At 39.1% G+C, this 13,973-nt stretch overlaps 1 protein-coding gene across 1 annotated transcript; it reads left to right on the plus strand.

Moving 5' to 3' along the window:
• Positions 1 to 305: 305 nt before the first annotated feature.
• On the plus strand, positions 306 to 13,657 carry LOC109984358 (DEP domain-containing protein 1B). The gene is made up of 11 exons (XM_020634473.3): positions 306 to 494; positions 1,949 to 2,214; positions 3,975 to 4,119; positions 4,714 to 4,841; positions 5,928 to 6,058; positions 6,154 to 6,201; positions 7,090 to 7,230; positions 7,352 to 7,518; positions 8,640 to 8,816; positions 12,004 to 12,186; positions 12,449 to 13,657. Exons 1-11 carry the CDS (start codon positions 447 to 449, stop codon positions 12,611 to 12,613), a joined length of 1,599 nt encoding a protein of 532 aa, XP_020490129.1. The 5' UTR covers positions 306 to 446; the 3' UTR covers positions 12,614 to 13,657.
• Positions 13,658 to 13,973: the final 316 nt, after the last annotated feature.

Consider the following 13,973-nt stretch of genomic DNA (forward strand, 5'->3'; position numbering starts at 1 on the left):
GGTAGAATTAAAGAAATAAAAGCACTTTTTGAATTAAACAGTATAAAAAGTAGTTCCTTCCAGTCCTATTTTCGTGTTTATATAATTCCTCTACAAACACTTAAATTAAAGCTTTTCTAGAAATCCAAAGCAGCATATATTATAGTTAAATGAATTACACAGTAGAAGTACGCCTAGGACTAGCAGTTAACCTGAATTGTTGGAGTGCATTGTCCGACTCTCGTCTCTATTCATGAACGCTGCATTCTTGAGGTCACGTGATCAACTCGCTGACCAATCACGTCGCTGAAATAATGTGACGTCATGTGACGCCGGAGATTCAAAGTTGGCAGCAACGTTTCACAGCTTACTGTTTTCATCCCCTTTCTGTTGAAGCTTAACAAAAAGCTTTACAACTTTTATATATCGATGTTCTCAAAAGAGTAAATTGGGTTTTCAGAACCAGAATGGAGGGCAAAGTTATTGGGCCGGGTCCGTACAGAGCAACAAAGCTGGTGAGTTTGTTTGTAAGTGTTAGCAGAAATGTAACATTGTGCTTCGTTTTATTTATATTTATTTATAGAATTTTTCACAGGTGTTATATGTGACTTTGTTAAGTTTTATCTTCAGATAAAAGACCTATTTATTTATCCTAAATTCACTTGTCAACAAAGGTAGTTTATTTTAAGACGAACTGGTCTAACATGCTACTATACTGTTTGGCTAGCTGTTGTAGTTTTTTGGTATCAAATTCCTTTACACCACTCTTTTGCTTGTAAACTGTTTTACAGAATACAATTAAATTGTAAAACTATTGTAACATGCAATACAATAATAATAGAGATGGTTTATCTGTATAGTAATTTTATACATAGCTTTTCTTTTTATATCTATTTATATCTGCACCTTATTTTTCTATGTAAATACTTGCTGCTGTTTTGTATCCTGCACTACAACGAGCCAAATGCAACGAAATTTCGTTCTTATCTGCACTATGAAGTACAAGTTTGAATGACAATAAAGAAAGTCTGAGTGTAATTATGTGTACTTCAGGATGTAGTAGTATTCTTATTGAAAACTAGTTTCCCCCATCCTCTGCTATTTACATTTTCCCCAACTAACCTTTTTCCTAGCACACATTATGGCTTGTTAAAGTCAGCAAAGCACATGTTTTCTGATAAAGTTAATAATTTATTGTCCATTTTATTACACGAGGCCAAGCATGCCTCAAAAGTGAGACACCAGTGTGTACAGAAAAAGGACCCTGCTACTGAAACCAGTCGTATAAAGCCTGTCAGACATAATGAAAAAGACATAAAGCATCCCTCCTAAAAAGAACAATGCAGGCAATACGTCAAAGTGTCTCTGTGACCTTCAGGGACATGAATCTAATCAACAGGGCATGCAGATATTAACTCATTTTAAAATAGTTTCTAGAGTTAATAAGAGATGTGTTCAGTTTATTATTATTTTCAGGGTTTAAAGCAGCAATGTTGAGCAGCTTTTGCGTTACACTTTGATGCTCTTCTTGGTTGTGATCACCTTGTCCAGCCTAATTCTGTCCCTGCTTTTATCTACCTTTCATTTTTTCCTGTCAGGCTGTCTGTGTACTGTGTGGGATCTGATTATCCATCACCTCTGCACCATCCAAACACTATGAGGACATAATGTTCTCTTTGTTGTGAAACCAGCCTATGTTATTTGTGTTAAGAGGATATTAGATTGGATAGAGTTATTTCAGAGCAAAAACAAGAACATGAGTCTTTTTTTTTTAGTCTGCAGGTCTTAATATTGCCCATGTCTTTGATCTTTCACATCAGCTTCAGGGAAATATTTTTAATTCATCTATAACAGTAATTTACACTGCAGAGGAACACGCAAGATTTTTTATGTCTGGAAAAAAAAAGTGCTTTTATTTCTTTCATTCTACCTTTTCATCTGACCACATCATATGTCTCCCTGTCATCAGTGGAATGAAACCATCAAACTCTTCAGAGGAGGCATGCCGCTGAGAAGGCACTGGGCACACTTCCGCTACTTTGATTGCAGTTTCACAGGATCCGAGGCTGTAGATTATCTGCACGAGCTGCTGAGACGCAACTATAACTTTGGACCTGAGGTGACTCGCTACCAGACTCTGCAGCTGCTCAAGAAGTTCCTGAAGGCCCACGTCATTGAGGACATCAAAGGACGCCATGGGACAGAGGACTTTGAGGACAGCGGTCATCTGTACAGGTGAAATACATTCTTTGTAATCTTATACTGTGTCATGTTGTGCCCTTTATAATATTTCACAATGTTTCCTCGTCATGATATAGAAGTATGCTTTATCAGCATCAGCCGACTGTCACCTTACTGTTTTTGTCCAGAGGCACGAACTTGATGTTATAATTTAAATGTACTGCAACTCTGTACATTTACTTATATTTAATATTTGAATCCTGTCTTGCACTACCTGCAAATTAACCACCCTACCGCTGAACCAGATTACTGATTGGTAATTTCCACATCTTCATACAGTGTCCTGCTGGGTAAAGATATAAGGGCAGGGCCCTGCTGCTTTTCAATATAGGAGGGGAAGTTACTTTTCTGTTATTTTATGTACTAATGGATACATCAGGAAATTGAAAAATCAGTGCTGTGAGCAGCTACTGATGGGGACACATGCCGAGTTATTGTTAAACTTAGTTAAATTAGCTCAGCTTGTTTTTTTGTTTTTTTTTAAAGTTAGGATTTATTCAGCATTCTTTGTTATTAAGTTAATTTTAGGCCTCATGAGGCAAGACATGTTGTTCAAAGAAGAAGCAACAGAGTCTATGCTATTATAAGAACTTTTGCCTTCTTGTCAATGCTACCTGTATTTCCACACAATCACAATATCAACAGAAGAACAGACAAATGTCCTGGGGAACAGAAAACACAATGAAGCCGCTTCATTACGTGCATGGAGATCGTACCATTCCCATGCATGCAGTCTATGGTACTGTGCTGGTTGCAGGATATAAACATTACCATACCATTACGACTATTTTCTGCTGCACTCACGCATCAGCAGTTACTAGGGGGGCTGGCAGGAAGACGTCTAGGTAAAATCATAGTGAAAAATGTTGCTGTATGCGTTGCATACTTACAGGCAACACTGATGCGCAGATCTGCCCTAGGTCTGCTTTTGGGCAAAAAGAAAAAGTGCTGGGGAAAATCCTGTGTGTATCCTGCAGTACATCAATGCTTTTTCAGGCTCTACTGGGCACCTCGCGTCCACACTGCTGAAATGTCAGCTTGCCTGTGTATGGCTGGCAGGTTAGTGATATGATAAGTGACATGATTTAAAACAGTAAAAACATGTGAGCCCAAAAATGTTTCAATGTCTGCTGAACAGCTGAAGCCCATGTTAACATGTTGGGTTATGAATGGTATACCTTGTAAAGCTATGATAAGTGGTGATCAGTGTTTTACAACCATTTTGGCTGAGTTGACTCGGAGCCTAAGCCAAGTCGTGCCCAAAACTTTGGCCAATTGAATACCCAAAAGGACAAATCCAGTCTGGCTCTACCTTGGAGTGGAAATGAGGCCTTAGGTCAGGACTACTATAGTGCACTGTTGAAAGACACAAAATACTTTGTATAATTCATGTAGCCTAATTTATGTGCGGCCGTTTTACTCCAGCAGAGAATGAGCTTGTGTTATGTGTTCCTCTGTCCTGCGCAATGTCACTGTTTTGCTCATGTGTTTCTGCTCCTGCTATTTTAATTTGATTGCAATGAGTAGGGTCAGCAGGTGTAGCGCATCCTTTCAACATAGTAAATAATTTACATTAGGTGGTCTTGTGAAGTCAAACTATGAGATTTAGGCCTAGTAATAAGACAAGATAAAATAATCGATAGATTACTCCATTACTAAGAGAATCCTTTATTTATAGCAGAACTCATTGGTGCATGGTCAATGTTTGTCCTTCCCTCTTTGGCTGATCCCACTGCTGTGAACTTTCCTCTCAGGTTCCCGACACTTTCTCCCCTGAAATCGTTTCCAACAAGGCCTCTGTTAAAGGACAGCAGTGACTTGCCCAGACTCATTCGCTGGGATGACTACGAAGAATTGCCTCAGCGGGAAAACATCCCACCTCAGAAGTCTGCTGTCATGGTGAGAAAGAGCAAAAGACATTTCTGCTCCTTCTGTGAGCTTACTTAATGCATGCTGCTTGAATGTCTTCAACATTGTGCAAACTTAATAGAGGGCTGGATGATCTTTTTTATATATATATATATATATATATATATATGTATGTATGTATGTATATGTGTGTATGTGTATGTATGTATATGTGATCATTTTTGGAAGCAATGTTTTCTTTCTAAAAAGGAAAGCCTGACAGAAAGGACTCCTTTACAATCTCCTTCATCGTACACCCAATACCAAAAGAGTATCACACCCTCTTTTTGTTTTCTTTTGAGACTGCCATTGTACTTGTTTGTGTGTTGAACCCAGTTCTACAGCGTACATTTTGAAAGTGGTCTTGTGTTGAAGTCAATAACATTGACGTTCTTAAGTAGAGTGTTTTGACCATTTTGTCGTTATTTATATTGACGAAGGAGCATAACCGGCCTTACATCTGACACTCTAACTTTTATTTTGTTACATTTCAGGACTGTTGTATTTCACATTTGTTAGTGCTGTGTTCACTCAGCCGAAGTGAAATTAACTCTTTGATATTTGTCTGCAAATCTTTTTGAACAGACCTCAGATCTGTGGAACAAAAGGCACAGTGTAGCTATCGGGGATGTGCACGAATGCAAGCTCATACGGAGGAAGGAGATCACGCCCAAACAAGTGGACCACATTTGGAAATCAATGACAGTTGCACAGTATGTAACATGTTGACCACACACCTTTAACATTTCCTCTGTTCATTTGGTTTGGATACTTTGCTCTGGGATTATCTGTTCCCCTGTTTTTTTTGGTGGGGTTGAGGGCTATAGATCCATTTAGAAGAAACGACCAGAGTCTGCCCCCCCCTCAATCAGTGTTAATCTTCACACCATTTTCTAATTTAGTCATAGTCTCTTGACGAAAATGTCTTTTTATATTTAGTCAGATATTAGTCATTTGTTATTGATTTAATTTAGTCACTGTCTTAAATTGCACATAATTTTAGTTGACGAAAATAGAAGTTATTTTAGTCAACAAAATCAGATGCAAGCTTTTACTTTTATTATCAGAAGCTCCAGGGGGTGGGGCTTCACTGACTGCAGGCTCCAGGCTGCACATTGTTGCACTCACTCTCACACACACACACACACACACACACACACACACACACCTTTGATGAAGTCTGCTATGGTTTACAGTGATTTAAGAACAGCTGAGGGGGGACGTGATAATCGTCACTTGTAATGTAGTTTTCGTTTCGTCAATTAGATGAAGTAATATTATTTATCAAATCGTCAAATGGCGGAGTTTCGTCTCGTCGTCATCATAGTTGACTAATTTAAAAAGACCTTCGTCAACAAATATTTTCGTCATTTATTTCGTTGAGGAGATTAACACTGCCCTCAGTACAGGATACATATTTAACGGTAATATTTAATTGATCACATTGCCAGAGAGGGATTGAGCTTTTCTTCACAAATCCCCAAGTTCACTCCTGTCAGACTGTGTTGACAGCTTGTATGTATCAGCGTTTCTCGGAGATCTTTAATCCTATCATGTATTTCATCACCTGTTCTGACTTTTTAAAAATGCTGAGCCCCTGAAAATTCAGAGCTGGAAAGCATGAAGGTTGTCAAGTCACAAGCTGCAGCACAACAAAGTTTTCAACTTCATAATTGACACTTTTCTTAAAGGACCACAAAATGATCTTGGAGCTATATTTGTCCACCTTAAAGACCCCTCAGACAGACACTTACTTTGTGAACCACTGCTAGATTTGATGCTAACTCTGTTGTTTTTAGTTTACAGAGAGTGTTGGGCCTACAGTCAATGGATGGAGTTTTAAACCACACACATGTGAATGACAAGCACATCGTTCACAACGTGTTCAAGGTGAATAGGACGGGTATCGTTGTACTGGAGAATAAAGCAGGTATGATGGATTCATTCACATGTTAAGAAGAATAGTTTTTGGCCACGCCGGATATTTTTATAACGGAATTCAACTATTTTCTCTTGCCTTTCTAGAGGACATGCCGTATTGGGTGATTTCAGCCATGAAATGTCTCGCTAACTGTAAGTAATACCATTTCTGCCCATTCTTCAAAAAATAATGATGTTAGAGAAAAGGTACACATTTGCTTTAGGACTTTTTCTTAAAGGGGTATATGCCTTTAGTATGTATGCCTTTTCTGGTTTTATATACTATTTGGTGTGTTTTCCATGTGTCCTGTGCATGTTTAGGGACATCTATGTGCAAAAATACCAAGTCTACGGAAACGCAGCTTCTCCTACCTCCTCCTGTTAGCTGTAGCATTAGCTGCATGTAACGCTCGGTTCTAGCCCCCCTCGATAAAAATTTGCCAGTGTGACGTCTTGTCAGTGTGAGATCACTGATCTAAGCCCATTGGCTCGTTGTGGCAAGCCCAGCAGCTCATGTTGCACGCCCGTTAACTTCTGTAGCACGCCCACGATATGCCGTAGCCTGCAATAGCACAGTAGTGCTAAGGTGCTAATGTTTTTGCTCCCGGGCCCTCAGAGCCAAAGTGGCTGCTTTCCCAATATGGTAAAAGGGGCGTGACATTTCCGAGAACTGTGCTGAGCGACTGACCAATTACGGCAGAGCCGACAGGCCAACCAATCAGATCAGACTTGGCACACGTGGGGATTCTGAATGTGGGCACTTCAGAGCCTTAGGGAGAGAGACAGAAGCGAGCCGATGCATGGAGCAGCAGTACATGAAAACAGACACTTTTTTAAAACTTTAGCTATTGTGAACATACTTTAGTAGGAACATAGATTAAATATGCAAACCCCAAAAAGGGCATAATATGGGCTCTTTAAAAGAAACATAGATGCAGAGTCCAGGTTGTACACTGAAACTCTAGCTATTATATATACTTATTTGAATGTGATGGTGCTGTACTTTTTGTGACATGTAAATACAGTTGTCTTCTTTCCCAGGGCCAAATGGCAATGAAACCAAACAGCCAATGTACCCGGGTTTCGAGAGGGATGTGCTGAGAACAGTAGGAGAATACTTTCAGAGACTCAAAGAACCCCTGCTGACTTTCCATCTATATGAAGTCTTTGTCAACATTCTCAGTGAGTGCATCACGATGAGCTTCCACTGCTAATATTTGTGCTGTGCTTCTTCTGGTGTAGCCTGTGTTTGCCCCTCAGGAGCTGGACTCATATTTTTGTTTTTCTCTTCGTGTCTCTGCAGGCCTGCTACACAATCAGGAGGTGGCCACTGAGGCCCTTCAAGTCAGCAGTCTCCTACTGCCACCACCCAACCGGAGACGCCTCCAGCTTTTACTGCGCCTCATGGCTCGGGTCTGCCACAATCCCCACCTGCCTCCACTCAATGACACCATTGCTACCCGCACACTGGTATACAGAGCTGACAGTTATTTGCAATATCTCTTTGTGCTACTGCTTGTTATCTGAGGTCAAATAAAACTGGGAATTTGCGCAATTCAATAAATCAGCCTTGGAATATATAGGCACAACGTAATGAACAATCAATACAAATATTTTGCAATCAACAAATCCCTTTTAAAGCTTGTAAGATGCAGCGTGTTATATTGAGCTGCAGAGGTTTAGTTGGCCTTGGTTTGTTTGTTTTTTATTGGATTTTATCAAGGTGAAAGGAACACATCTGACACAGTCTCCCTGCAGGACAAAGAAAAGAAAACATGCTGTTTGTCCAGAAACCTGCCCACCTGTTAATAAGACAAATGGATGCAGGACAGTGTTTTCATGGAGACCGAAAACCTCCAGTTTCTTAAAAATCTTTGGAATAAAGAGTGGTCTTAAACTGCTCATAACAAGATTTATTGCATAATGATTGCTTTAGAATAAATCTATAGGAGTGTGCCTCAGGCTCTTCAGATATATGTAGCAGCATCAAAACATTCAGGCAGTGAGTAAGATAAATGTACACATTAAAAACAGCTCACGCCATGGTTCAGATTAAAACACAAATTTTCCCCTTCTCTTGCGTCCAAGAGGCTCACTGACCAATCAAGCTCCACTACATTCTGACGCATGTCAAAGAATACACTCAATATGTCAAAATCTGATTGGTGGAAGAATATTTAAACAATATTGTTTTCTCAAACTGCAGAAGGATTCACTTAATATTCTGAAGGCCTCAGGGCAAATTACATTTTGACCTGAAGACAACACGGGGGCCAAATCTGATTGGATAAAAGAACGAAGATAAACCAATGCAAATTATTCTGACAATCAACAATGTCAGAGCAAAAAAAAATACATATGATTTTACCCTGACGGCCCACCACTGGTTTCATGCTCAGACCAATCAGTCTGCTTACATACTAAATTCCAATATGAATAGCTTCATTAGGGCGGTGCTTGCTCCATTGCTTTGATGTTTTATTTGACAGATGCTCATCATAGTTTGTCCATCATCGATATTTGTATAAATGAGTAAAGGTGTGGGCTATAATTTCGCATTGACCTCTAACTTATCTCCTGTCTCTTTACAGATGGTGCAGATGTTCTCCCACTGCGTCCTGGGCTCAGTAGATGAGATGGACCTGGACGAGCTGCTCGCCACTAAACTGGTGACCTTCATGATGGAGCACCACAACACCATCTTCCAGGTTCCTTCCAAACTGCGTCGCCAGGTTGAAGAGCACCTGTCCCATCTCAAAAGAGTCCAAGTTAGTACAAAGTTCAGATAAAGTTTTGTGCAAAATTTAGAAGCTAAATGTATGAAAAACATTGTTCTCTTTTAACAATTGTGTGCTCTAGTAGTAATTAAACACAAATTGTCAAAACATAAAATCCAAGGCCCATGGAAGTGTAATGCCTCTGCGCTTGACCGTTGATGGAGACCCTCAAGCAGGCAGCCAGGTGCTCTCCTTGGGTTAGGGTATACTGTTCATACTCCTCTTTTAGTTACGATTATCGCTCCTCTCCAGCTCCACCCGCTTTCTCTACAACATGCAGTGTATTATAAATGACATTAGCGGGGGATGCTGGGAGTTCTATTTGATGATGTCATACTATTTGCTGCTGCAAAAGCACATTTTATTAATGAATTGTAATGTAAGTATTATAAATACTTCAGAGTATTAACAGAAGCTCAAACAGATTGAAGAACATTTTAACAGACATCAAACCTCACACTGAAGGTTCAGACGTGTTTTGTGACCAGATTATAGAACAGTCAAATAAACAGAGCAGGGAGGGTGACGTGCAGACGCACAGACAGATGAGCTCTTCGTCCACTTACATTGTGCAATGGCACCGACTCGCTCGCTCGTGTAGCTCTCTCCCCCTCTCAAGCACGCATCTTTTTCTTTAAATGCATGTTTTTGACATAATGAAGGTGAGAAGCTTTTGAAGGTGATCTAATCTTTAGACTAGTAAATAAACTAAAGGCGAAGTGGATTTGTTCCACTCTGTCAGAAGTTCTTCTGCAGTTTCTGTAAGAATATTCAGCTAGGATTTCAAAATCTAGGGAAACAAATAGGTACGCTGCTTTGTCTGACAGGATGATCAAACGTCTTTGATTTCTTGGATTGCTTTTAAAACCTCCGACACAACTCAATGTGTGCGCATCAACTGAAAAGCTTGGAACAGCTGTGAGTTGTAACACTCTGCAGGAGGTTTTATAAACAAGGTACCTACTGCTTTAGTTGAAGGACTTAAAATGATAGGCCGTCACAGTCTCGGTAATTAATGGGAAAAACTGATGTAAAAAGCTTGGATTGTTTGTAAAGACAGAAAAAAAAGACATTTAATATTATATAACTTTTACCAAACTACATTCACTGCAACTCAAATCTTTTGGTGAATAACATGTCTGCTGTAATCTAATGAAGTAACACACAACTTTCATTTAGCTTATGCATGTCTATGTGTGCATTTGGTGCCCTGCAGGGGGCAGAAAAGTGCTGGCTGTGCGTTCAGGAGCACAGGTGCTGAGAATAAAAGACAAACAACAAACGATGCACGTGCGTTCAGGGAATTATATCTTCAGTCTGTGGAGCGACCACGGCGCTCTATAATGGAGTGTGTCTTCGTTTACAGCGACTACAGCAGGCTGTAATGTTACTCAAGTGAAGCTACTGATGGTTTTCACACACAGCCGCCAGCTGTCACCTCAGTGTCCGCATGATAGCAGATGAGATGAGAGTGATCAAAAAAAAAAATACACTGCCTGACATATCAACGCTTTGCGACCAGTTTCTGTGTGAATGTCGTATAGCGTTCATGGTCTACATGGCACTACATAACTGCTGTCTTCTTTTCACTGAGTCTCTGTTCAGTGATTTAGCGGTAGCTTTTATTACTGGCTACAGCATGTTTCTAAATGTTCCATTGATCCGCAGGTCACTTACGGCCTGAACCTTGGGGGGGTATTCCAAAATGAATCACGGATCAAAAAGTCTGTGATGGTGGTCTGATCTCACTGCATCTTAAATCACATCGACGTGCACCAAGTTTTTCTGCCTTACCTTCTTCCTCCCAGAGTCCAAGTGAGAGCCATATCTGTGCATCATTTGTGGAGATAATGTTCCTGATGAGTTCCATGTTCTTACCAAGCTAAAGTTTGGAGAAGAGGTGCAGTCAGTTTAGATATTTAAAGCCACATAGAGACTTAAAGTACCTTCTTTGATTTATTGATGGAGGTGTAAGACTTCAAGTGCAAAGTCCCAATAGCTCAGGCTCTCAGTGTCCGCATGTTATGTTTGAGTTGGAACCACGTCTGAAAAAAAATAAAGATACCTCTTGGAATTTGCTTTATAGTCAAAGAAGTAATAATTTTACAAAAGAGAACAGCAGTATTGTATGATAATACTGGAAACTGTGAGTATTATTAAATGAAAAAAAGATTGCTCACATGAATCTAATATTTGAAAACAATACTGTCACTGTGCACGGAGGATCTATGTTCCTGTATCTGCTTTGTTAGATAGAAAAACATTTCAGAATCAGGACTACAGTCTTAAGGACATTGTATTAACATTTCTTTCCCACTAACACAAGGTTACCCTGTGTTTTCAAAAGAGACCCTAAAGACGCTGTACTGTAGACACGTTTCTTTGAATAAATCAAGGAAATGCAACTTGTGTTCCCTCGAGGTTGGGATATGCAGACTTGCATTATAGATCGAAAACATTGTGAATGAAGTCAATCTTCACAGGAAAAGGCAGTGGGGGATTACATGTGTATCATCAGCATTGTTTGGAGTTGTTTGTAAATCTTTTAGGAGCAGGATTGAAGCACTTTCATACTAATCATTAAAAATGAGAGTCATTTCTGCGTCAACATTTTAACAGACAGGGCTTTCTCTTTTCTTAAATTAATTTGTCTTTGGATTTTGTGCGCCTGACCAATTGGTCGCCCACAGAGTGGAATGCTTTGAATTCCTCTATGCACAGTTGGTGAATATTGATGTGTGCATATGTTTCCTTTTGGCAGGAAATATCAGAATATGTAGAACACAGACTGCATTGGCAGTCAGCATTGTTTGTCCCCCAAATGAAGGCCTGATGGATTGAATTATTTCAGTCCAACATTGGTCGTCTAAGCTTATACATCCCACACTATGAGCGGGACTGAAAACATGTTTGTTTAGTTTTTCCTGAGAATGGAGAATTTAGTTTAAAAAATGTTTAACCATGAGAGACTTCTATTTCCTCAAAAGAACATTATTTATTCATGATGCTGCAGCAAAAACAATATACTGTACCTTTCTGCATTTTCTCTTTTTTAATTTATTCATAAATAAAAAAGAAAGAGTGCACACAGTCATATTAATATAGCTTCTTTTTTTAAAAAACTCGTGAATCTGAAAGTATGTACATTCATCTCCCTTTTCCTTGTGTCTTCCATTAGATCAAATACGCAGGTTCAGACACAGACTTCAGTTCATCTCCAGCCTTTTGTAAACAGATCAGCAGGGTTGAGTCTGAGGAGCAGAAGGTGATTGGAACACAGACCCCCCTGCAAGAGCTGCTCGAAGGCCTGATTGCAGACAAAGAACTACCTGCCAAGGACAAGAAGAAACGGCTTAAACAGGTACAGCTGTAATGACTGGAAAAGAGAAACGTCATTAAATGTTCGATGTTGGATCTTGTTTTTTTTCTCTATCTATAAGTTTGTGTGGGCGATTGCAGCAAAATGTGACTGTTGATCAAAAATCTGTTTATAAAATGAACCATTGCCACAGATGTGTTATAGTGTGTTGTTTATGTACAAAGTCTTTATTTCTTATGTTTCAAGAGTCATCAAAGTCAAACATATGACTATCCGAGAGTAATGTATTTCCTCCCCTCTGCAGTTCCAGAAGTCGTACCCAGAAGTGTACCACCATCGATTTCCCACCGAAGAAAGCAAAGCTGCTGTCATACCTGAGAAAACTCCTCGGCCCAAACCTCATCTCATGTTCTTCAACCTCAAGAAACCCTTCCAGCCCTTTCAGAGGAGCTGGAGTTTCAGGGCCTAATCTCTCTCTCTCTGACACATCTGCACTACAGGCTACATTTACCACACAACACTAGCGCTATGAGACAAGGAGCACTGAGGCTGTAATGGTACAGTGGACACTTCTTAAACACCATTTACCACTATAGCCTGTTTAAAAATAATGACTTTGACTTTGTAGCACTGTTGAGACAAGTTTATAACTAAAAGACTCAGTCAGCACAAATACACAACAACAACAATAATAATAATAACGGTACATGTCAAATGATATCTAGCTGAGATCTAGATAGCCGCTAAATATTTTTAATTACATTTTAAAGCTTTATCTTAAAGTATAAAAATAAGAATAAATGTTGACAGCTGAACTGACCCTTTAAGAACAAAAACTAACTCACAGTAATGGTCCAAAACTTGAACAAAGAATAGAAAACTTAAATCCACTAGCACTAAAAAAAAACACTGATGTTTCTTAAAATAGAAATACATAAAGTTTAATGTGTTGCTGCGTCCTCCTAATAAAAATACTGTACGATAAAATAGAAAGGGTTAGGAGTATTAATGGCTTATTGCGGATTAATTCTATACCTGAAACTAAAATGAATGAAATGCATTTCAAAAGTATTAATAGACTATTAGATGTTGCCATTAAAGTGTGTGAACGTAATCATGTTCCATTGTTGAGGCATAGTTTTGTACAGTTTGAGAAATGTTCAGATGCATTTCACCGTATTACAATTCACCTTGAAAAAGATGATGTCATCATGATGTAATATTCTGCTGCATTTCATTTTTAAACGTGCTTGATAAAGTGGAACGGGTCATTATGATAATGAATCTAGGCAGCTTAGAGCCTAACCTTAAAATATCAATGAACATATTGGGTGTCTGCTGAGAAAAGGGGTGGGGCTTGTTACATAAAAAATAAAGCTCCTCATGAGCTGAGGTCACCATTTGATATGGAACTACAAATATCACAACAACAGAGGGACAGTGTACTTAGTCAAGATTTCATTTGTAGATGAATTTCTTTCTGTAAAAATAAATCTTATTCTAAAAAAAAAAAGGGAAAGGGAAATCTGGTCCCAGCCCTTCTCTCTTAACCCTCCCCACACCTTACTTGAAAGCTCCTTTAGTATACGCACTCTTAAAACGACTCATTTCATGTTTTGACTTGTTGGTTTTATTCTGTATATAAGAACTATTCGTCTTGATTGGTACATATTTCAATGTTTAAAATACTTTCACTGTATTCTGTCACTTCTCTTACCTGCTGCTCTTTCACGTCAATCAGGATGTTTTTCACTTAATTTGACACTTAAAATGTTTTTGTATTTTTGAATGATTAATGCTGATATCTCTTTATGAATTTTCATTATGCT

The sequence above is a fragment of the Labrus bergylta genome, chromosome 8 (genome assembly GCF_963930695.1).
Source record: "Labrus bergylta chromosome 8, fLabBer1.1, whole genome shotgun sequence".
NCBI lineage: Eukaryota > Metazoa > Chordata > Actinopteri > Labriformes > Labridae > Labrus > Labrus bergylta.

What these genes read in the sequence shown, in the direction of transcription:
- LOC109984358 (XM_020634473.3), top strand. Translation starts at nt 447, where the DNA reads ATGGAGGGCAAAGTTATTGGGCCGGGTCCGTACAGAGCAACAAAGCTG. An exon ending in CATGAAATGTCTCGCTAACT is followed by an intron (nt 6,202 to 7,089) that starts GTAAGTAATACC and finishes CTTCTTTCCCAG; the next exon opens with GGCCAAATGGCAATGAAACC. An exon ending in AGAAGAAACGGCTTAAACAG is followed by an intron (nt 12,187 to 12,448) that starts GTACAGCTGTAA and finishes TCCCCTCTGCAG; the next exon opens with TTCCAGAAGTCGTACCCAGA.